Below are 25,114 nucleotides of genomic sequence, written 5' to 3' on the forward strand. Positions count from 1 at the left end.
GTGTGTGTGTAGAGGGGAAGGGCATGAATTTGATGGGAGTAGTTGTAGTTCTTTTGGAAATATATTGGACCCATGAAAGTAAATAGAGCCAGAGACTCTACAAAATCAAATTAATTGATCTAGTGGGAGGTTCCACTGTAAAGGTAGCAAAGGGCATTGGTATATGAGAACATTGGTACTTTGGTAAAAACTTCTCTAATACTTTAAATAATAATTTTTGAAGTGTATACCCTGCAACCATCCTTCATTTTAGAACTAGAACACTTCTGGTAACTTAGAAGATCACATCATCACCAACCACTTTCTCCTCATTTTATTTCAGATTTAACCACTATCCTCACTTTTTTATAATAAATCCTTTTATTTTATTTTCATAGTTTTACCAGATATGTATTCATTACTAGACAAATTTAATTTTGCTTGTTTTTACATCTTTAAGAAGCTATTCTTTGAAGAGTTTGTTTTTTGTAGCTAACTTTCATTAGGCTAAGGAAAGTCCTTTTAATCCTAGTATTCTGTAGTTTCTAAATATCATAAAATGATGTTGAATTTTACTAATAGCTTTTTCTGCATTTATTAAAATTATATTTTTCTTCCTTTAACTTCCTTTAACTTGCTAATATTGTAGATTATATTAATGGATTTTTAAATGTTAAACTTGAATTCCTGGAATAATCCTGATTTATACATGAAGCTTATTATACATAACTGAAAAGGCTGTACTAATATTTATTATTTGCCTTATAGATATCAATGTGATTTTCCTGTGATTTCTTTCTTGTACTTTCTAAATCATATTTTGGGGTCATGGTTACCTTGCTCCATAGGAGAACATCTAAAGTGACATATTCTTGAATATTTGGTAAAATGTGTTCAGGAACCCATCTGTTCTGGACCTGGGAACTTATTTATCAGGAACCCATATGTTATTGTGGGAATTTATTTATCAATTGGTTATTTTCACTTTTCTCCTACTCAATATAATATCCTATGGCACTTTAACTCCATTTACCCCTCATGACTTAAATGCTATTATTTTTTTATTTCTTTTTTTCTGTTATGTTTTTCAATTTTATGAGTTTTTTAATGTTGTATTAAATTAGTGGTAAGATTTAACCACATATTAACCATTTTCTTTGCTCTAAATATTAAATATATGTATACATATTTGCACACATATAATAAAATTAACAATAATTATCTAAATATTGAAAAATACAAAATAATACCAATGTTATTTAATGATAAATACATAAATAATAATAGTACATAGAAATTCAGGAGAATGCAAAAGGTTGAATACACACTTATGAGAAACAAATGAGCAGGCAAGCTATAAAAAATGTATTGTAATATTAACTTCCTCTAGTGGTTGTAGTTCCTTGTTTTCATCACTTGGAATGTTTCATGCCAATCCCTTCTGACCTGAAGTGTTTCTGTTGAGAAATCAGCAGACAGCATTATGGGAAATCCCTTGTAGGTAGTAGATAACTATCTTTCTCTTGCTGCTTTTAAAATTCTTTCTTTGTCTTTTACCTTTGGAATTTTTTTTTTATTAAGGTATTATATATGTACATATCTTACCATTGCCCCCCCACCCCACTCCCATATATGCCCTCACCCCCCAGAGTTTTGCATCCATTGGTTATGCTTATATGCATGCATACAAGTCCTTTGATTGATCTCTTATCTCCCCCACCTCTCCCTAACCTTCCCCCTGTAATTTGACCGTCTGTTTGATGCTTTACTGTCTCTGTATCTATCTTTTTGTTCAAGTTTATAATGTTCTTTATTATCCATAAATGAGTGAGATCATGTGGTATTTTTCTTTCATTGACTGACTTATTTCACTTAACATAATGTTCTCCAATTCCATCCAGGTTGCTGCAAATGATGAGAATTCCTTCTTTTTTTATGGCAGCATAGTATTCCATTGTGTAGATGTACCACAGTTTTCTGATCCAGTCATCTTTGCTGTGGGGGTTCAGGATCTGAAGGAGGGGCCAATGCACAAAAGCAAATACTATACAATAAATATTAATTTAGAAGGCACGGCAGCCAGGTGGAGACCTGTCTCTTGGAGAGGCACACTGAAACCTGGCCTTATATACTTTTTATTTCGTTTTAGAAACACATCTTGCCTTCACTAAAGCATGGCAAACAGGTAGCAGACAGACTGTCTGTAAAATCAATAAAGATCAGTAAAGATCAGTAAGGTCCAGTAAACACTTATTTTGAGGCTATTAGGTCAGAAAATTTCTTTGAGCCACCACTATCTCAACATGGAACAATCAGTGCTTAGCATCAGCCTGCTAACGCCCAAGGTCTATTGGCCTTTCACATTCCTTGGTGCACTCTTATGACAGTATTGGGAAAGCAGTGTCTTCCTGCATCTCCCCTTTTTATTTTCTTAATAAATCTTAAAAAGTGTATGCTGTCTGTAGGGCTTGAGTTCTTTTAAGACTCTTCATTCCGCATCTGCAGACTAGAAATAAACATATAAGAACAAGAATGAGACAGACAATAGTGGTTATGCTAAGAAGCAAATGTAAGGAGATCCAGGGAAAGGAATTAAACTCTTTTATGAACTTTTTAAATTGTTGCCAGGCATCTAAGGAACTAGTTTGTAAGTTTGCCTGGGATAATTGTACAATATGCTATTGTAATTCTAAAATATCAAGGGTTGTGTTACCTTTACCCCAAGCACCAAGAAGGTGACTTTTTATTGATTCCCAAGGGTGTAAGGTACTGTTTTAGGGAACAGGGGTAACATAAATCTAGGAAAAATTATAATGACATTGTAAAGACATTCTTTGCTCTAAGCTGTGGATTTTATCACCCATCCAACTGTAGATTTTTGTGCTGATAATTCTATCTCAAACTGGCTGTCAATTCCTTTTTGTATAGACAAGGTCTTAGTTACATTTTCCTTAACTTGTTGTACAAACTGAGAAGTTTGAACAGTTTGTACCATGGATGAAGCAGCAATTCCCACAGAAGTAAGTAACAATACTAGAGCAGAATCCTGCAATTAACATTACAAGAAATCTTTTTTTGTCATTTTAAGATTTTTACCAGGTCATGTAACAGTTGGTAGGTTTGATGAGATTCCCAAGGCTTGGTTAGGTTAGTAGGAATCTAAGTGAAAGCAGGTTGTTTTAAAATCATGAGGGAATCTTTTTGAAATGTAGAATTAATACAATGGGATAGTATGCAGCTTGTGCATGACACCTCATACAAATGGCTTGTTGCATTAAGGCACATCTGGATGGGGCCTGGGAGGAGTGCAAAAGGATCAAATACACAAGCGGTGGCAAATATTGTCTTATTGGGAGTTCCCCATAAGGTACGAATAGAATTACTTAAACTATAGTTAAAATGATACCATTTTATAGGTGCAAGTGCAGCAGCTAATTTCCATTGTGTGTTTTGTAAGGGCTAATTATCATGTTGTAATTGAGATCCAACAAATCCTCCTTCATACCATCAGATGGAGTGGTTAGCTTCAGCATATAGATAGGATGTGGTTCCCTTCCATTTTAGGGTGTGATTGTTACTATACGCAGACCCGTAGAGGTTCCAATCCATAAAGGAAAATCTGTCATTAAGTTTGCTGCTGGTGGAGTGGTCACTATAACAGTCTGGCCAATTAATTTCTTCCTCGGTGGGGTGCCATTCATTAGACTTTTTACATAATGGCTTAGTGGGGGGATGTCTTAGTAATGTTACATTTTCTGTACCTCTCCCAGGAGCACGTAGTGATAGTAGATGTATTTGGGCTTTTGCTTCCCTCTCCTTTGGTGTTCATGCTAGCCAAAATCTCTCTTTAATTCTACACACGAAGGAGCAGTAGTTGGATTCTGTGTCATACAGAAGGGAAGCTGGGTGGCAACACCCATGTATATTTTGCCCAGATACTTCCTTGTCCCACCTGTGGTCCCCCTGGATGACCAAGGTGCTTGGTATTATTGGTGACTACACTAGGCAGAGGATAAGCCCAAGTAAGGGGGTCTTACCCATGGAGGGTCAGGAATATAAGTCCAATACACTTCCCCATTTGCCCCTGGTAGTATTACCGCACAACTAATGCCTGCTAGCTTGGCAAGGAAAACATTCTCAGGTCTTCTTGGGGTTTTGGTCTCCTCACAAATTCGCTCAGCTTTCTGGACCACCTTCTTCACCATCCTCCAGGTCATCTCCAGACTGTTTGTTGTCTGTCTGTCCTTATCTTCAGCATGTTGCTTGGGGCTACTGCTATCTGTGGCTTAGGGCTATTGCTTTCTGTAGTCTTTTGTCTGCAGCTTCAGGTCTAGGATGAGGCTCCAGGTGCTATGTCCTCATTAGTCTGGTCAGTCCCTCTCTCGGATCCATGTTGAAGTTTAATATTCCTTGCAGGAATCCACACTGGCTTGGAGGAGTTTTCTGGAAATACATAAGCATATCCTCAACCAAAGGTTAACAAAGGGACCCTTCCATAAACCAGACTCAGGATATTTCCATTTAACCAAACAATTTTCTTTTGGTTTATTCTGACAGCAGTGTAATTCCATAAGCGTCTTGCCATCAGCGTTACAAATGAAAAAATTTAAAGTAACTAAGGCTTGATGTAGTTTACCTATAGGAGATTTCTCCAGCATCACTATTCCCACTTTTTGTTTTTCAAGTTGGGATTTTAGCTGCTGATGTTGGTGTTCTACAATTTCCTGTCCTTGGGAATTATATTCCCATAATGTGCCTGTTGTAATTAAGTATGCATTTCCTTTTGTTAAAGGACCAGGCAGCGTGGTATGAATCCTGACATGAGTAATATAAAAGGGACATTGTCTTTGCTGTACAATTTGCTGTATCTGTTTAAATAGTATGAATAGACTTTAATCACTAAGTCATTTTAATTGAGCAGTCTCAATTCTGTTTACCAGGCCAGCAGCATAGGCAGAATCATAAATAACATTAAGAGGCTTTTGGAAATCCAGCAATGCAACCTTGATAGCTTCTAATTCAATCTTTTGAATAGAAGTGTGACTAGTCTGGATGACAAGCAGCTTTACTATTAGATGGACCATCAGTAAAAACAGTTAATGCTCCAGGAATAAGTTCCTGTCTAGTATTTTTTGGTATAATATAATAGGGATGTAATATAAAAATTGTAGTAATTTGTTTTTTAGTAGGTGACAACTAAGTGCCCCTGAATATTCACTTATTTCAATTTGCCAATTCAAATCAGTCTGAAATAACATTACTAATTACTTCCCAGTGAGGGGAAAATAGATGCATTGGGGTTCTTCTCCTCTAAGCTGTCTGCAGTGCTTTCTGAATTGAGATATTAATTGAGCCATGAGTTCTATATATGTAACCGTAGTTTTAGAGGATTGATGCCCTAGGGGGACCCACTCAATAATAGTAGGAGAGTTTTTATTTTGGAAGATGGCTCAAGTGGGACTATTTGCAGTAGGATTAATCTGTCTTAATAAAGGCGATTCAGGCTGTACCCATGCTACTTGGGCTGAGGAGATTGCCTGTTCAATTCTTAGGAACTCCTTCCTAGCTTCATCTGTTAATGTTCAGGACAAGGAAAGATTAGAGTCACCCCTAAGTATATTTAATAAATTTGTCATTTCTCCAGTAGAGATTTTAAGATAAGACCTTAAGCAATTAATGTCACCTAATAATTTTTGAAAGTTATTTAATGGTTTTAAGGCAACCCTTTCCTATTTCTACATTTTAAGGCCTAATACATTGATTTTTAATTACAGTTCCTAGATTTTTGAAGGGCATTTCCCTCTGTATTTTCTCCCAGAGCAATCTCTAAAGTGCATTTAGGGAGTTTCTTTTAAAAACTTTTACTTTCTTTTAAACAGCAACCAACTTGGTTGCCTTTCAGAAAAACAGGTAGGAGCAAGACATGCTGGCCAATACTGCAATGCATACATTTCAAGTAAAAGTAACTTTCTTTTTACTTATGGTGTCTCATTAATGATGAGATTTAATGCTTGAATAATAACTTTTGGTTTCCTTTGTAAATAGTAGCATAAGAGATTTTAAATTTTCTCCTTTTTATTAAGCTTAAATTTACTTTTAAACAGCATTCTTTTTGGTTAGTGCTCATTTGCATATGTATGAAAATTTTACTTTGAACTTTACTAGAACCAATTGCTCATAAAATATTGACTTCTCATATAAATGTGTTTGTATGAGACCTTGATTATATTGTGAAAAGCTAACTAAGTATTCAGCAACCTTGTCCTGCCAAGCTTAGAGTTTGAAACCTTTATAAAATTTAAAATATATGTATATAAATAGAATACAGTTATTAATTTTTATCTGATAAATCTTCCCACATGATTTCAAGTATATTAAATTGGCCTAATTTAGTTCAAAAACATTTTTTTAAGAAGAGAGAATAAATCCTTGAATCATTACAGGGCCCTTGAAATGTCTCAAAGCTATCTCTTGGTTAAAGTCCTGAAATTAAACTTGGAAAGACTATCAAATATACATAATCAAAAGATTATATTATATACTTTTTGTAAAATATATCAATTAAATTTAAACTAGTTTTAATATTAAAAATTTGGTTCAGGCCATAGAATTAATCCTCTTTTTTTAATCAGGCCAATCAAATATTATATCCTAGGTTAAAATTTTACCACATGTAGTACACACAAGGACTACAATATATTTTGAACTACTAATTTCTCCAGAGAAAATGCAAGAATTATTTTTCTTAAAAATTAATTTCCATACTTTATGCATTTTATTATTACAACTAGAGGCCCGGTGCATGAAATTCGTGCACGGAGGGGTGTTGTCCCTCAGCCCAGCCTGTACCATCTAAAATCTGGGACCCCTCAAGGGATGTCCGACTGCCCGTTTAGGCCCGTTTAGGCCCGGGCAGTCGGACATCCCTCTCACAATCCAGGACTGCTGGCTCCCAACTGCTTGCCTGCCTGCCTTCCTGATTGCCCCTAACTGCTTCTGCCTGCCAGCCTGATCACCCCCTAACCACTCTGCTGCCAGCCTGTTTGCCCCCAACTTCCCTCCTCTGCCGGCCTGGTTACCCCTAACTGCCCTCTCCTGCTGGGTTGATCACCTCCAACTGCCCTCCCTTGCAGGCCTGGTCCTTCTCAACTGCCCTCCCTTGCAGGCCGGGTGCCTCCCAACTGCCCTCTCCTGCTGGCCATCTTGTGGTGGCCATCTTGTATCCACATGGGGGCAGGATCTTTGACCACATGGGGGAAGCTATATTGTGTGTTGTAGTGATGGTCAATCTGCATATTACTCTTTTATTAGATAGGATAGAGGCCTGGTACAGGGGTGGGGGGGCAGCTGGTTTGCCCTGAAGGGTGTCCCTGATCAGGGTGGGGTTCCCTTGGGGCGTGGTGTGGCCTGAGCGAGGGGCCTATGGTGGTTTGCAGGCCGGCCACGCCCCCTTGCAATGCAAGCAGAGGCCCTGGTATCTGGAATTTATTTTCCTTCTACAATTAAAACTTTGTAGCCTGGAGCAGAGCCAAGCCTGGGGCTCCATCCGAGGCCCGCAGCCATTTGTGTTGGGGTTATAATTGAAACTTTGTTGCCTTAAGTGGCTGGGCCCGGCCAGGGTATGCGGAAAGCTTTGCTTCCCCTGTTGCCAGTGGCAACCCTGGCCTGCTCTCTCAAGCTCCATTCTGCCACCATTTGTTTGAATTTGTTTACCTTCTATAATTGAAACTTTGTAGCTTGAGTGGAGGCTTAGGCCTGCAATGGCCGGCGGAAAGCTTGGCTTCCTCTGTTACCTAGGAAACCTTGCTCTCTGTGGCTGTAGCCATCTTGGTTTGGGTTAATTTGCATACTCGCTCTGATTGGATGGTGGGCATGGCTTGTGGGTGTGTTGGAGGTATGGTCAATTTGCATATTTGTCTATTATTAGATAGGATAATATAATTTTTCCCAATTTGATTTGAATTTTTAACTTTTGGAAGCTTCAGCTTTTAGATTGACGGTTAAATAGGTGGAAAGTTAAATACTTAGCCCTTCTTATATTAGTAATATATTTACATTTTCAAGACTATCCTATCTAATAAAGAGAGAATATAATAATTGATCCTCATGCCATCCCAAAGATGGAGGCGCCCGCAGCCAATAAGGAGGGAATATGCTAATTGCTGTCCCACCCTCAAAGATGGCAGTGCCCACAGCCAATAAGGAGGGAATATGCTAATTGACTGCTACACCCTCAAAGATGGTGGTGCCCACAGCCACAAGATGGCAGTGCCCAGTCTAATCAGCCCCACTGGAACGGCAGGTGTGTGGCAAGGCCGGGCCCACCCCCAGGTGGACCCAGCTACTCTGCGCCTGAATCCAGAATCCCCCAGTCCCTTCAGCCGCCCAGCCTCCCAGGGCTGGCCCAAAGCACAGGCAAGCATCGGATGGCAGCTGCCCAGGGCCACCCAAGTCTCAGGTAACCAGGGTCGGCCGAAGCTTGCTGCCAGCAGTGGCAGCAGCAGAGGTGTGATGGGGCATTACCTTCCCCTAGTCGCCGGTTCGCCTCCTGCCCCTGAGGGGTCCCGGGGTGCAGGCTGGGCTGAGGGACACCTCCCGCTCAAGTGCATGAATTGTCATGAACCAGGCATGAAGTATTTCAAATAAAATACAAGACATATTCAATTAATAGATTCAAATCTATCCTCTAGATTTTTCATATGAGGCAAACTCAGATTAATATTTTAGTATTTTGTCATTTTAAAATACCTAGGTATTTAATAATTTTTATTATTTAATTCAACAAACTCCAAAGTTTTAAGTTACCAAAGACTTTGGAAAACTGTTTAGTCATATGTAATTACCACTGAAAAAGATTTACCATATACCTTTCATTTTAGTTATGTATATTTTGCCTTAACAACTTTGATATTTTAAAGCCAATTATTATTATCCAAGGTATTTTCTTTGGCAAATTCTGTAACAGAGATAACTTACTTTCAGTGGCTTTAATGTTAAAGTATTATTTTATTTTTCTTTATAAAAACAGGAGTGCCCCTGGGACCTCTGAGGCAACCTTGGAATGTGGTCTATTATTCAAGAACTGCCCTTTATCATGGAAACATTAATTTTGTTGCCCAAACCCAGCCTGTATATTTTCCTTGTGTCATTTTTGCCATCTTTTAAATAAAAACAGACTTGGGTTTATTCCATAGCATCTGTTAAGAGATGGGGCTTAGGCCAAGAGGCCACCCAAAATCAGGGAGGGCGCACCTTCTCTTAAGCTAGCCTTTATCTCTCCATGGGTATAGAAATCACAGATGCATTCCTAAAAAGTGATAAATGTCTCATCTATCCAAATTTCAAATGACGGACTGGGAAATAAAAATATGGCAAAAATGAGACTTAGTAACATTCTCGAGAGTGGGCATACATTTTATGGGATCACCAAAAGACCTAGTAATTAATGGGCTGTGGTCTTTTTTAGTTATTTCCCTTTGTGTAGGGAATTTTCCTAGAACCTTTGTTATCGGCCACATGTACCGCTCATATTCTTTCTCTGCACCCCCACATTCTGTTTGCTCTGGGGAAATTTAGTAATGGCCTGGCCATCTACTGTTTCTTTTCTATTAAATTAAATTAAAGACATGTTTAATAAACAAATTAAACCAAAGCAAAAAACAAACAAACAAAAACAGATAAAACAACAATCAACACACAAGCATGCATAACACATAGACAAGACTTAATAAATCAGAGTTTTTTTCATGGATTATATTGCCTTGGACTTACAGCCAGAATGTGGCCTAGATCTCTGCCTGTTGTTCACAGATCTTATCCTATTTTGCTCTCCATAGCATTGACTGGTATCTAAAGTCGTTTTAGCTAAAATCTGCCAGTCCCAAGGCATCGTATGGTAATTTTCAGACAAAGCATTAAAGAGTCCTTTTGTAAAAGGACTGTTAGCCCCATTTGCTCTAGCTGTTGAGCCTTCACACTCTAGAGATGGAGGATCTGGGACCTTAGGTGTTACATACTTTTGATACTTAATATGAAGTGGGCATAATGCAGTTCAAACAAGAGCCCACATAGTTAAAAATGACAAGGGAACTCATTTTCCTTGAGGCTGATTTAATAGAGTACCTTTTGACACCTTAATTCCTTTATCCTTGAGCATGCAAGCTAAACATTTACAATGATATTTTTGCCTTTTAGTCAAATTCTTCCCCATAATAACCTGGCTGAATCAAAATGTTCCTCATCCACTTACTGTCATGACTCTGAAGCTGGCACAGGCTTTGTGCGTGGTCAACTTCCCACCTTTCCAGTGAATTTCCACTTTTCCTTTTTTACTTTGTTTTTCTCTCAGGTAAATCTTCTCCTCCAAATTCCTGTTCATGGTGCCAGAATGCCATAACCTTTTGCAGAAGGGGTTCAGGATATGAAGAAGGGGACTACACACAGATGAAAATACTATACAATAAATATGAATTTAGAAGGCATAGGGGGCCAGGTGGAGACCTCTGTCTTGGAGAGGAACACTGAAACTTGGCTTTATCTGCTTTTTTTTCAATTTTAGAGACACATCTTGTCCTCAATAAAGCATGGCAAACAGGTAGCATACAGACTGTCTCTAAGGTCAATAAAGATCAGTAAATATCATCAAGGAACAGTAAACATTTACTTTGAGGCTATCAGGTCAGAAAACTGCTTCGAGCCACCACTATCTCAACACGGAACAATCAGTGCTTAGCATCAGCCTGCTAACGCCCAAGGTCCATCAGCCTTCCGCGTTCCTTGGTACACTCTTATGACAGTATTGGGAAAGTGGTGACTTCCTGCAAATCATGATGTATCTTGATGTGGGTTCTTTGGATTCTTGTTTGGAACTCTTTGCTCTTCTTGGATTTTTGTGTTTTCCTTCACCAGGTTTGTAAAGTTTTCAATCATTATTTTTTTCAAATAGGTTCTCCATCTCTTGCTCTCTCATTTCTCATTCTGTTACCCCTATGATGTGCCTGTTATGCTTCATGCTGTCCCAAATGTCCCTAGACCTGTGGTTGGCAAACTGCAGCTCACAAGCCATATGCAGCTTTTTGGCCCCTTGAGTGTGGCTCTTCCACAAAATACCACGGCCTGGGCGAGTCTATTTTGAAGAAGTGGCATTAGAAGAAGTTTAAGTTTAAAAGATTTGGCTCTCAAAAGAAATTTCAATCATTGTACTGTTGATATTTGGCTCTGTTGACTAATGAGTTTGCCCACCAATGCCCTAGACTATCCTCATTTTTTTTAAATTAGCTTTTTCTTTTTGTTCTTCTGATTGGGTGTTTTCTTCTACCTTGTCTTCAAAATCACTAATTGGATCCTCTCTTTCATCTAGCTTGCTGTTGATTCCTTCTACTATATTCTTCATTTTAGATATTGTATTCTTTATGTCTGACTGGTTCTCTTTTATGGACTTTATGTGCTTTTTATATTTACTTTCTCTTTGTTTAAATTCTTACTGATTTCATCCATCCTTCTTTTAATTTCCTTGAGCATCCTTAAAACAATTTTTTGAACTCTATATCTGGTAGCTTGCTTGCCTACATTTTATTTTGTTTATTTGGGGGTGCTTTCTCCTGTTCTTTTATTTAGAGAATATTTCTTTGTCTTCTTATTTTTGGCTGCTTCTCTATATTTGCTTCTGTGTATTAGGTAGATAATGCTATGTCTCCAGTCTTGGTATGTTGTCTTTATGTAGTAGGTATCTGTGGGCCTCAGTGGCATAGTCTCCTGGAATGTCCCTTGTGTGGGTTATGTGAACCCTCCTGTTGTAGTTTTATCTGCTGGCCTATCCATGGATGAGGTTGCCTCTCTGACTATGATAATCAACCCTAACCACACTGTGAGTTGTTGTGCAGAGGCTAATCCAAGAAATCAGAATTCACTCCAGCAGGTTCTGGTGCCTGCTGAGATCCACTTTTGTATGTGCAACTTATAGATCTATTTGGGTCATGCTCTGATGTGGTCTGAATCCTGCCACCAGTTGTGTTGGTTCTGGGGCCATTTGAAAGGAACTCCAGTGCATTCAATGTCAGGAATTGCCTGTGTCTGGCCCTGCACCACCTGTTTGGGGCTACTAAGTGACCCATAGTTTGTGGGTGCCTCTGCTGGGCATGGGTATGTATGGCAGTGGCCAAGTTATACACCGAGGCCAGTTTCCACCAGCACTGAGCATGGGAGCAGGTCAACAAAAGGCCCAAGGCCCCCAAAATCTGCCTCTATCTGCTAGCTGAAAGGCTCCATCATTGAAAGAGCCTCTGGTGTTAGTACACAAGTTAAGCGAGGACAGATTCTCAATGAGTCAACAAGTATGGGTGAATTGTGTTCACCAGATTGAAACAGGTTCAAACTCCCTGCCAGTCCTGAGTCTGCGGACACTCAGCAACAGTCTAAGGCAGTGGGTGGCAAAACGTGGCTCGCAAGCCACATATGGCTCTTTGGCCCCTTGAGTGTGGCTCTTCCACAAAATACCACGTGCAGGCGTGCACGTACAGTGCGATTGAAACTTCGTGGTCGGTTTTTGGCCTGGGCGAGTCTATTTTGAAGAAGTGGCATTAGAACACTCGATGGGCCCAAGAGCCACATGTGGCTCGCGAGCTGCGGTTTGCCGACCACTGGGCTCAGGGCACACCAAGGCCAGCTGCCACCAGTTGGGTGCCCACAGATCTTTGTGGTTGGACTGGATCTCAGAAAGTTATCAGGATGAAGCCAGCAGTGTTTATCAATCACAAACAGACCAAGATTTAACCATGTGAAGGGAGGGCTTTGCACAGAAAATGAGGTGTTGATTGGACATGCGAGGGAAATATGACCCTTACCCAAGAGCCACACAACTTTGTCTTTCCCAGAGTCTGCACAGAGCTGCTCAAGAGCCTTCCAAAGGATTTTGCACTGTGGGCTTAGGCTGGCCACAGCCAGCTAATAATATTTCTGACTGCAAGCCTAGCAGGGAGGGGCCACCGGGAGTCAAGAGAGTGAAGCTAGTGTTTATCTCATGGTGAGACAGTGCTGCTGTGGTATACAGACTGGGTCGCTGCTGCTCTGGCAGGTAAGTGGGGGTAAAATGGTCCCACCCCAGAACCATACAACTTAGTCTTTGATATCCTCTGCGTTCACCCTCAAGAGCCTTTCAAAAAGTTTATACTGTGGGCTCAGGCAGCAGACTCACCCACAGTGCATGATCTTGGCTAGGCAGAGCAACAGGGAGTCAGGAGTTCCTCCAGGCTGATGCAATATGGAGGGGAATGCTTGACCCAGAAAATATGGTGGCTGTGGTCTGTGTGTGAGAAGGACTCAGCACAGGAACCCTGGCAATAGTCCCTTCAGCTCTCTCACGGGAGCCACACAACCCAGTCTCTCTTTGCACAATCTTTGTCCACTCTGAGCCATGCTCCCTCTGATGGAGTCCAGGGTAAGTGGCTACAAAACAGATTTTGTGTGTTGGCCCTTATAGAGGGTGCCTGGGTTTCTAGCAGACCCCTGTCTCTCTGTGACAAGCAGAATCTCCACTGATTTTCACAGCCAGATGTTATGTATGCTCCTCTTCCTGGCTCCAGTGCTCCAGACTTGGGAGCCCAGCACGGGGTTGAGGCCCCACACTACTTAAGGGGGACCTTTGCTGCTGAGATGTCCCTCAAGATTGTCAGCCACCACTTAAAATCTGTATAAAATTATTGTCACATTTGTTTGCCAGTTAATACAATAAATGGTCATGTTCTATTCCAGTACTTAGTTATTACTAAATATGACAGTTTGGGGCCTCTCTGACAAAAGACATACCAACTTTATTTCTTTTTTCCTCCTTTAAAATGGTTGGACAAAGAAACATAATGATAATTATCATTGACGGAGATGTTGCATAATGAAAACATAAAACTTTAAAACACATATTTAATTATATATATTAGGACCTTTTAAAATACATTAAAATTTTTTTAAAAACAACAAGATTTTTCAGAGATATTTCTTCATTATTCAGTGCAATTCAACGCTGCTGAGGTGTCTACATTTGAATTAACATAACCAACTCTCATCATTATAGGACTCAGAAAAAAAGACACTGATTTTTTAAAATTTCTTTTAATAATCAATAATAATAATAATTTATGTTGTATTAGTTAGAGATATATTAATTTTACATATTTCTTTTTAAAAATATATTTTATTGATTTTTTACAGAGAGGAAGAGAGAGGGATAGAGAGTTTGAAACATCGATGATAGAGAAACATCAATCAGCTGCCTCCTGCACACCCCCTACTGGAGATGTGCCCACAACCAAGGCACATGCCCTTGACCAGAATCGAAACTGGGACCTTTCAGTCCACAGGCCGACATTCTATCCACCAAGCCAAACCGGTTTCGGCTAATTTTACATATTTCTTAATAATAAGCTGAGATTATTAATAATTACCAGTCTTTATTTCAGATACATCTGACATTCTTGGTTGATGGGAGCAGTGGAGACCATGATAGCAAAGGCAATATTTAATGCAAATACTTGCCAGGAAAGTCGTTGAAGGATATATCTTTAACAAAGCTTAATCTGCTTATTACTCTAATTCACGAGGAATGCTAAGAGTAAACAAGTCTGTTTATTTAAGATCATATTTCTTATCATACTACACTTGCCCAGCCAGGGGTTATTTATGCTCAGGTACCTAATGGCAAACGATTGCTTTTAAAGGTCCAGCTGTAAACTTCAGGTAAGAAATTTAAATCAGTGTATAAGCTATATAAAAGCACTGTGTAATAAACATTTGGATGTATTTTATATTTTCCTCTAATAGCAATATCAACCATTACAAGGTTGTGGGTTAACTTTTGGGTTGTTTTATTACTTCCCTTCAAAAGTTTTTAGTTCTATTTTGAAATAATTTGGGGGATTTTTCCTCCCAGGAGTTACACTTCATAATGACTGTATAGATATTGAGGGAAGTGTATTATAGAAGAATAAATTGAGAGTTTTTCTAGGTGTGAGTTCATTGGAACCTTTAAAAGTTTATCTATTGCCTCTATTTCCTACCAGTAGAAAGATCATTTGTTCCTTCATTAGGCACACATGAAATAGGAAATAAGACTTATACTAAAGTATGGTGAAGGCGAAAATGATTCTTACAAGTAACAATGGTCTTCAAAAGAGCACAAGTACAGGAAGCAAGATGTTGTCCTTTCTGGGTATTTTCTTTCTTTAATATTCTGTAATGGATTATTTATATTTATATATTTTAACTTTATATATTTTAAATGTATGTGTTTTATATATAAATTAGTTTTATGCAAAATCAAATTTATTTATTAAAAATAGGAAATTTAAAGTTTCTCAAGAAAATACTGTTGTAGCACCAATAACCTATTGTGGTATTAATCAGAACTAAGCTTGCTGCCTTCTTGTACTATTAATTACAGCACATATTTTACTATCATCTGTGATAAAAACATTTGTATATAATAGCTTCTTTTCAAATATATTCATTTTTCTTTGAACATACCTTTCGGTGTAGTTTTAGGTGTAGTTTCTCAAAATTTTCCAGAAAGAAATTAGTCTTTCACTGATGTTAAGCTCAGAATAATTAAAATCACAAGTTTGGGCCTTCATTTTGGAAAAGTCTTTTGTTTACAACCTTTTTAAACCTTTATGGTCAACCATCTCTTCATTTAATTTTATAATTTCTTTATTTTAATTTAATTTTAAATTTAGGAACACAAATCTAAAATTTACCTGAGCAGTTTGAGAAATCGCTTAAGACTGGTCACATTACTGTGCGGGGAAGCTGGAGCTGGTGCACTGAATCAAGAATGTGCAATCATGCCCTCCCTGCTGAATGAGGAGACACAAGCCTCCCACAGGGCTGGCAGGTAGCACCTTCAGCATTCAAACTCCCACTTTGGGGAGATGAAATCCATTGGGTAATTTGGATTGAAGGTGTGTGTTTAATACACTTACACAATGGAAATAGAGTCATATGATTTATTACTTACAGATCCCAGAAGTGGAGGTCACAATTGAGCCAAGGAAAGGTAGTCCTCCATTCCAAATCACATGCCAGCAGGAGATAGAAGCAGGCTAGCAAGCACCTATGAGTTATAAGGTGGTTGGAGTGGAGATCCCTAACTTTTCCCAGGCTTAACTCTAAGCGTTTATTTTAGAAGGTGCCCCAGGAAAAGTAAAATGGAATTTATGGCGAGCACTTATCTAAATGTCCAGATTCTGGAGGTGAGTTGGGTTCAGACTGTAAAATGCCTAGGAAGAAAAAAGAAAGTTGTTCTTTCTCAAAAGATGACTTTCATGGCAATTGACTCCATGATGCCTAGCCACTAATCTTCAGGGAAACTCACAGTCTGGACAGTTGGGATATTAAAGCCAGGGGCAGGGTTTTGCAATATTTGAAAAAAGCAAAAATAACAATCACCAATATCCATAGGCAAGTGGGAGTTTTAAAACCTGTTCTTAGCCATCAGCCACATCCCTTTTGTTGGGGTCCAGCCAATAAATTAAATCAAAGCCCTTGGGTTATGGTAGGTAGATATTTAATTTAAAATATGGGTGAGATTATGTAGCACTTGTACTTATGGAGCCAACTTTTGTATATGTGTATACATTTGTCAGAATTATTAATATCCATGTAATAGTTGGTACCCTTTATAAGCACGTACACTTTTTGTTTTATCTAATAAGTAATCTAAATCTAAACAGTTATCCCAAACTATTTATACTAAAGAATCATTTTATCGCTGCATTAATGCTCTTATGTAACAGCCCAATGTGTTCAGCTAGGATGGCTGACAGAATGATGCTTGCTTTAATGATTTGTGGCTGCATTCCAAGTGTATTAGCACCTATTCTAGTCCCAAAATAACGGGGATGGATACTGCATAATTTTGACTTGAGAGGGCAGAAAGGGAGACAATTGGGTGTCCTGCTCAGTGATTTGTAAGGGTAGTCCCAGGGAGACTGAAGTACATAGTTTGGACAGACAGTACTTCCCAAGGGGCCAGCACAGAGTAAAAGGCATTGGCTGAGATAAGAAGTGCATAATTAGAGAACCAGGTATGTGTGTGGCCCCAAGGCACTGGGCTCAGGATGGACATCAACTGTGTGCTCAGGGAAACCAGAATAAATTAGGGTTCTCTCCAGATGGCTGGGCCACAGGGCCCAAGTCCACAGAAATTGTGCTTTTATGGGCAAGGTGTAGGTCATATTCATGTGCTGTTGGTGCCTGGGCAGAAATGGAGGATTCTGAAGGGCATGTGGAGGCTCCTGCCAGGTGCCACTTACTGTAAGACAAGTGTCCTGCATGGAAACTATTGAACACCATAGAGAGCATAAGGCAAATTACAGGGTAACTTGGATGCTTTCTATTGGGCAAATAGGGACAGGGTCAATAAATCAGCTGGGCCCTAGCCAGTTTGGCTCGGTGGATAGAGCATCGGCCTGTGGACTGAAGGGTCCCAGGTTTGATTTCAGTCAAGGGCACATGCCCGGGTTGTGAGTTCAATCCCTAGTGGGGGGCGTGCAGGAACCAGCCAATCAATGATTCTCTCTCATCATTGATGTTTCTATATCTCTCTCCCACTTCCTTCCTCTCTGAAATCAATAAAAATGTATTTAAAAAAATAAAATAAAATAAATAAATAAAATTAGCAGGGTAGGCCACTAGCTTGGGAAACAGCTTTTATTGATCCCAGCAATTGAATAGGCACCCCAAAATAAGCTCTGGTTTCTGCCCATTGTATAAACATATTAAGACTATTGGAGGAGAGAAACCAAGATGGTGGCATAGGTAAACACCTAAACTGCTGCCTCACACAACAATTTAAAAACTACAACTAAAAGACAAAACAAACATCATCCAGAACCACAGGAAAGCTGGCCGAGTGGAAATTTTACAACTAGAAGAAAAGAGGAAAGCACACAGAGAATCAGAGGAGCTGCAAAAGGCTGAGTTACGGAGACACGTGCATGGGCGGCTGAGTGCCTGGCTGGCTTTCTCTAGCGGGAAGGAGACAAAAGCTCCCGACTGCGCTGAACCCCAGTTCCGACTGCACGGAACCCCAGTTCCAGGTGAGACCCTGGGGACCCAGGCTTATACAGAGGGAATCTGGACTGTCAGGCAGAAACTCAGGGGAGCCGCAAAAGGCAGAGGTCTGGAGGGGCACGCGCGAGTGCGCGAAGAGAGGACTGACTGATGAATGCTGCTGGCTTTCTCTAGTGGGTGGGAAATGGAAGCTCCCCCACTACGCTGAACTCCAGTTCCAGGCGAGATTCTGGGAATCCAGATTTATTGGGGGAGAAACTAGACTGTCTGGCAGCGGACAAAACTTGAGGGCGGCTTACCCTTAGAGGTGCTTACAGTGATTATCGAGAGACACTGAGACCCAGGGGCATCATAGGGCAGGACTGACGGGAAGCCAAGACAGTCTGCTCAGCCCTGAGACTCAGCCCCATCCAAGCTGAGCACAGAGGCTTTTGCAATTTTGCAAGTCTTGTCTCATAAGGCTGTCTCCAGCAGAGAAGTTCTCCCGGTATAGACACAGCTGATCCTCACAGCCAATGGCATGGAGGTCAATTCCTCCCAGTGATACCAACAACAATCAAGACTTAACTACAACAAGTCTGTACACAGTCCAGAAAGGGGTGCACCAAGAGTGTCCACCTCAGGTAACTGGGGAGGCCGACCCACTGGGCCATATAGGACACCTAGCACACAAAGCTACCCTACCAACTCAGGGAAGCAGAGAAAATGTGGAGACAAAGAAACAGATCGCAAATGAAAGAAATGGAGGAAAACAAATGGCTGGATAAAGAGTTCAAAACCACGGTTATAAGGTTTTTCAAAAATTTCCTAGAAAAGGCTGATAAATTTAACGATACCCTCGAGGATATGAAAAAGGACCAACTAGAAATTAAACATACACTGACTGAAATAAAAAATATTATACAGAGACCCAACAGCAGACTAGAGGAACGCAAGAATCAAGTCAAAGATTTGAAATACAAGGAAGCAAAAAACACTCAATCAGAAAAGCAACAAGAAAAAGAATCTAAAAATTTGAAGATAGTGTAAGGAGCCTCTGGGACAACTTCAAGCATACCAACATCAGAATTATGGGGGTCCCAGAAGAAGAGAGAGAGCAAGATACTGAAATCCTATTTGAAGAAATAATGACTGAAAACTTCCCCCATCTGGTGAAAGAAATAGACTTACAAGTCCAGGAAGTGCACAGAGCCCCAAACAAAAGGAATCCAAAGAGGACCACACCAAGACACATCATAATTAAAATGCCAAGAGCAAAATACAAAGAGAGAATATTAAAAGCAGCAAGAGAAAAACAGTTAATTCCCTACAAGAGAGCACCCGTACGATTGTCAGCTGATTTCTCAACAGAAACTATGCAGGCCAGACGGGAGTGGCAAGAAATATTCAAAGTGATGAATAGCAAGAACCTACAACCAAGATTACTCTAACCAGCAAAGCTATCATTCAGAATTGAAGGTCAGATAAAGAGCTTCACAGAGAAGAAAAAGCTAAAGGAGTTCATCACCACCAAACCAGTATTATATGAAATGCTGAAAGGTATTCTTTAAGAAGAGGAAGAAGAAGAAAAAGGTAAAAATAAAAATTATGAACAATAAATACATATTTATCAACAAGTGAATCTAAAAATCAAGTGAATTAAAAATCTGATGAACAGAATAAACTGGCGAATATAATAGAATCAGGGGCATAGAAAGGGAGTGGACTGAAAATTCTCAGGGGGAAAGGGGTGTTAGAGGTGTGGGAAGAGACTGTACAAAAATCGTACACCTATGGATGAGGACAGTGCGAGGAGGTGTGGGAACTGGGTGGGGTGGAGCTATGGGGGAAAAATAGAGGAACAATTGTAATAATCTGAACAATGAAGATTTATTAAATAAATTTAAAAAAGACTATTGGAGTCTCCCCCGGTTAGTGTGGCTCAATGATTGAACCAGGAGGTCACAGGTTCAATTCCCAGTCAGGGCACGGGTTATGGGCTTAATCCCCAGTGTGGGGTGTGTAAGAGGCAGCTGATCAAAGATTCTCTTCCATCATTGATGTTTCTATCTCTCTCTCCATCTCCCTTCCACTAAGAAATGAATTTATTTTAAAAAAATACCTATTGCAGTCTTAAACAGAAGCAAAGATTGTGGAGCCCTGAGCAGTGATTGTGGTGAAGGGTGCCGTGAGGTGGTGTAGTCCTGGAGAGTTGTAGGTGGAGGGCTTTTTGGTAGCAGCATCCACAGTCAGGGAAGGGTTTTCCCAACAAAAATTAAATTCACTAACTCCCAAGAGGATGCATAATGTGGGCCAATCCAATGGGTGTGATGAAGGCAAGCAACTAAGTGAAGTGTTTTGGGGCCCCTTAAAGTTGTGAGACTTGACACATGTCTTGGCTTTCCAGAGCTCAAAGGTGAAGTAGAAAGCAGTGTGGCAGATAACCTCATACTCGAGGAGCACGCATTATAGTAGGCAAGGGAGCTCTGGGTAAACACATAGTTAACTCCATAAAATGCCACTCACAGGGTCATCAGCAGGGAATTTAGTCTTCTTTGGTGACACCTCTGTCAATGAAGGTTTTGGAGGCAGCATTTAGGATGAGGTTGTCCCCTGATGTCATGGGCCAGGGCATTGCCATCTACAATGTTGCTGTAGGTGGTGGGAACCATCCCAGGAGGGCAACTGAGGGCCCAACCAGTCTAATGGGATCTAATAGATTTGGGACACTCTTATAAGGTTTGCTTGAATTTTGACATCATTTATTGGTATCCCAAAAACTTCAGTAAATTTTGGGGTCCACAAGGGTGCACCTTGCAAATAATTGGGTGATGCTTTCCTCCAAGGCATAGGAAGTCTCCATCCATAAATAGTACTGGTTGGAGACACATGTGAAGCTTTGGTTTAAAACAAATGTAATTCTGTGCTCCTGACACTTTAATGCTTGGCCCTGTATTACCAGGGATGGGTTTGAACTGCCTAAGTCTATGAGACAAATAGAGTTGAAATTAGGATAATGTAATGGCCAGTGCTCAGAGGTCAGGATATTGGTGACTGTTGGACAGGAAGGATGGCTTTTAAGCAATCATGACATTGCTCCAATTTAAGATAGAGGGCTTGAATTGCCTGGATAGTATCCACACCTGGTGGCATTTTGGGTGTAGGGGAGTCTGACCTTTAACAGCACCCACATATTAGGGTGGATATTAAGGGAAACATTGGAAGCAGCAATAAGCAGAGTGTAATGCAATACCACAGATCTCCAGAAAGCAATGGTTCCTTCCCAGAAAGTTAGTGAGCCACATGCAGGTCAAAGGCATTATATAAGGGTACAATCTATGCCCACAATCCCACCCTCCTGGCTACCAATTGTGTTGTGAAGCCAGAGTTGATGTATATAATTAAATATGAAGATGATGACCTGCTGAATGAGGAGGCACAGCGGGGTGAGTGTGCGCCTGGGAAGTAAAATCCTAGGAGTTGTTTTGATTGAAGGTGCAGTTTCAATAGAAATTTCCACACAATGGAAATAGAGTCACACAAGATTTATTACTTACAGATCCAAGAAGTAAAGGTGCACACTTAAGCTAGGGGAAGGACAGTGCCCAGTCCTAGGTTACAAACCAGCAGGAGATAGAGGACAGGGTAAGAAGCACCTACAACTTATAAAATGGTTAGGTGGAGGTCACTAATTTTTCCCAGGCTTAGCTCAAACTGGTCATTTTTAAAGGTACCCTGTGAAAAATAAAGTGGAACTTATGGTGGGTATCCTAAGCTCAACTTCATATCTAGATGTCCATACTCTAGGTGTAAGTAGGGTTATCCTATATAATAAAAGCCTAATATGCTAAGTGTTGGGTTGTCCGGTCATCCATTCAACCAATCAAAGCATAGTATGCTAATTATATGCAAAGGTTGATCAACTGCTAGCTATGACGTGCACTGACTACCAGGGGGCAGACAGTCAACTGGCCAACCAATAACTATGAAGTACACTGACCACCAGGGGGCAGATGCTCCGACCGGTAGGTTAGCTTGCTGCTGGGGTCCAGCTGATTGGGACTGAGCAAGAAGGACCAGACACACCCTGAAGCCCTCCCGTGGTCCCTCCCGTCTGGCCAACCCCCATCATCCCTCCCCAGCTGCCCCAATCGTGCACTGGTGGGGTTTCTCAGCCTGGCTTATGCACTCTCACAATCCGGGACACTCGAGGGATGTCGGAAAGCTGGTTTTGGCCCGACGGCAGAACAACTGGTCACTATGCCTCTCACTGACCACCAGGGGACATACGCTCAATGCAGGAGCTGTCCCCTGGTGGTCAATGTGCTCCCACAGGGGGAGTGCTGCTCAGCCAGAAGCCTGGCTAATGGCTGGTGAGCACAGTGGTGGTAGAGGGAACCTCTCCTGCCTCTGAGCAGCGCTAAGGATGTCCGACTGACAGCTTATGGGGAGCAGGCCTACGCCATTAGTTGGACATCCCTGAGGGCTCCTGGACTGCAAGAGGGCACAGGCCAGGCTGTAGAACACCCCTCCCCCCTGAGTGCACTAATTTCGTGCATCAGGCCTCTACTCCTATTCTATCTAATAAAAGAGTAATATGCAAATTAACCATCACTCCGTGACAAAAATGGCAGCACCCATAGCCACAAAATGGTGGCTCCCAGTCCTCTCAGCCCAGCCAAAGTCCCCCATTCTCATGGAGGGCTGCTGCTGAGAGCCTGCAGAGTAAGCGGCCTGGTGGAATGCTGCCCAGAGGCCCTCCAGACCTTTATAAAAAACAAAACCAAATTCACTTCCCACGGTGCAATCCCCTCCTAGTGGCGGCAGCCTGGGGTCTCAGCCTTGGAGGGGCGTGCACCCCCATGGTGTGATCCCCTCCCAGTGGTGGTAGCCTGGGCTGGGGTCTCAGCCTGGGAGGGGCATGATCCCCTCACAGTGGTGGCAGCCTTGGCTGGGGTCTCAGACTGGGAGGGGCATGCATCCCAACCACGCGATCCCCTCACAGTGGAGGCAGCCTGGGGTTTCAACCACTGAGTCACACCAGCCAGGCAGATATGGAGGAATCTTAAATGTTTCTTTTTTTAAAAATATATTTTATTGATTTTTTACAGAGAGGAAGGGAAAGGGATAGAGAGCTAGAAATATCTATGAGAGAGAAACATCGATCAGCTGCCTCCTGCACACTCCCCACTGGGCATGTGCCCCCAACCAAGGTACATGCCCTTGACTGGAATCAAACCTGGGACCCTTGAGTCTGCAGGCCGATGCTCCATCCACTGAGCCAAACCAGTTAGGGCTATCCAATATGTTAAAGAAAAAACCTTATCTAATAAAGAGGGAATATGCAGGGGAGGGCATTTGTGGGTGAACGGGTTGTCAGGGAAGGGCAGTTGGAGACGATCGGGCCGGCAGGAGAGTGGTTAGGGGATGATCAGGCTGACAGGCAGAAGCAGTTAGGGGAAATTAGGCTGGCAGGCAGGCAAGCAGTTGGGAGCCAGCAGTCCTGGATTATGAGAGGGATGTCCCACATTGGAAAGGGTGCAGGTTGGACTGAGGGACACCCCCTCCAGTGCACAAATTTCGTGCATGAGGCCTCTATTATAATAAAAGCCTAGGTAGCATCACACCCTCACTCAGTGTTGTCACAAGATGGCCACCACAAGTTGGCCACGCGCACAGCGCAGGTGGGGCCTGGTGGCTGCTCCACATGGTGAGGCCTGGTGGTCCTGTGGCTCTGCGCAGCACGGAGAAGGTCAGTCTCAGTGTCTCCACTGCCTTGCGTGGTGGAGATGGGTTATGGCAGGGGAGGGCAGTTGTGGGCGATCAGGCTGGCAGGGGAGGACAGTTGTGGGCAATCAGGCCGGCAGGGGAAGGAAGTTGGGGGTGATCAGGCTGGCAGGGGAGGACATTGGTGGAGATCAGGTCCCAGCAGGGAAGGGCAGTTGGGGGTAATCAGTCCAGCAGGGGAGAGATTAGGGGGTGATCAGACTGGCAAGCAGAAGGGGTTAGGGGCAATCAGGCAGGGATCGAGCCTAAACCAGCAGTCAGACATCCCCCAAGGTGGCCCAGATTGGAGAAGGTGCAGGCCGAGTTGAGGGACACCCCCCCCCATGCACAAATTTTGTGCACCGGGCCTCTAGTCATACTATAAATTGCCTAAGCAGTAACTGAAAAAAGCAGAGACTTTTTCTCCAAAGTTGTTTTTCTCAAAATCACAATTACTAAGATTTATTTTTAAATGAAAAAGTTTAACACTGTACAAAGTTTCCTTTGTACACACTGCTTATCACTCTTGTCCAGATACTTCTGTTAAAAAACAAACTTCAACTACGTAAATTTTAAAGGTCTTACTGGCTTTATTCAACAATTCATGATTCGGGCAGCATCCCATCTAGCAGATAGAAAGGAACCTAGATGAGTATCAAATAGCATGTCTCTAATGAAGATTTGCCTTGTAGTTGATAACGTGACATGATACACTCTAATGGGGCACTCTGTCCTGGTGGTTAACGCTGATAACTTGAAAAATAAAGGCCCAAGTGAGGCAACAAGCATTTATTTGAGGTCAAAACAAACCGAAATCCATGGGGATAAATTCAGGAAGGAACCCATATTGTATCCCAATTATGGGGGTGAAGGAAAACGGTTTTTATGAGAAAGGGAAGGGAAATAATTACATAAATAGAGTAAAGGAATTTCTCTTGATGCTAACAAGCTAAATTACTTTTTAGTTATACATAACTGGTTGCTGATTAAAAATGTCAAAATCATCAGTGCTTGTGTGAGGAGGTCTGCTTTCCAGTTAACTTTACAAACAATTCTTTTTAAGACAATGTTGGTTTGGCTCAAGTCCAAAGGTTATTTTGCTAAGTTCAATCATTTGAAATGTACAAGGAACAAGATGTGCAAGGGAAGGTGGGCTCTGTTTTTGAAATGGCTACATTTGTATCAATTTTCTCAACACAATAGGCTTTGGAGCCAAAGAGCCTTAACCCTTTGCACTAGCTTGCTTTTTTCTCGATTCCTTTATTCTACTCGGGATTTAATTTTTTAAATACCCCAGATTTTACAAAGCGCAGAAGTAGAATAAAAAACT

The 25,114-nt window shown here is 41.3% G+C and overlaps 1 protein-coding gene across 1 annotated transcript in view; it reads left to right on the forward strand.

Moving 5' to 3' along the window:
- Positions 1-12,997: 12,997 nt before the first annotated feature.
- LOC307112245 (UDP-glucuronosyltransferase 2A1-like) overlaps positions 12,998-25,114 on the forward strand; it is a gene marked incomplete at both ends in the record, with an annotated part of 57,182 nt that continues 45,065 nt past the window's right edge. Inside the window, one exon of the mRNA XM_079792726.1 lies at positions 12,998-13,051. Within this exon, the coding sequence (XP_079648852.1) occupies positions 12,998-13,051 (54 nt within the window). The remainder of the gene's footprint in view (positions 13,052-25,114) is intronic.

The sequence above is a fragment of the Cnephaeus nilssonii genome (genome assembly GCF_951640355.1).
Source record: "Cnephaeus nilssonii genome assembly, chromosome: 1".
Classification (NCBI taxonomy): Eukaryota; Metazoa; Chordata; class Mammalia; order Chiroptera; family Vespertilionidae; genus Cnephaeus; species Cnephaeus nilssonii.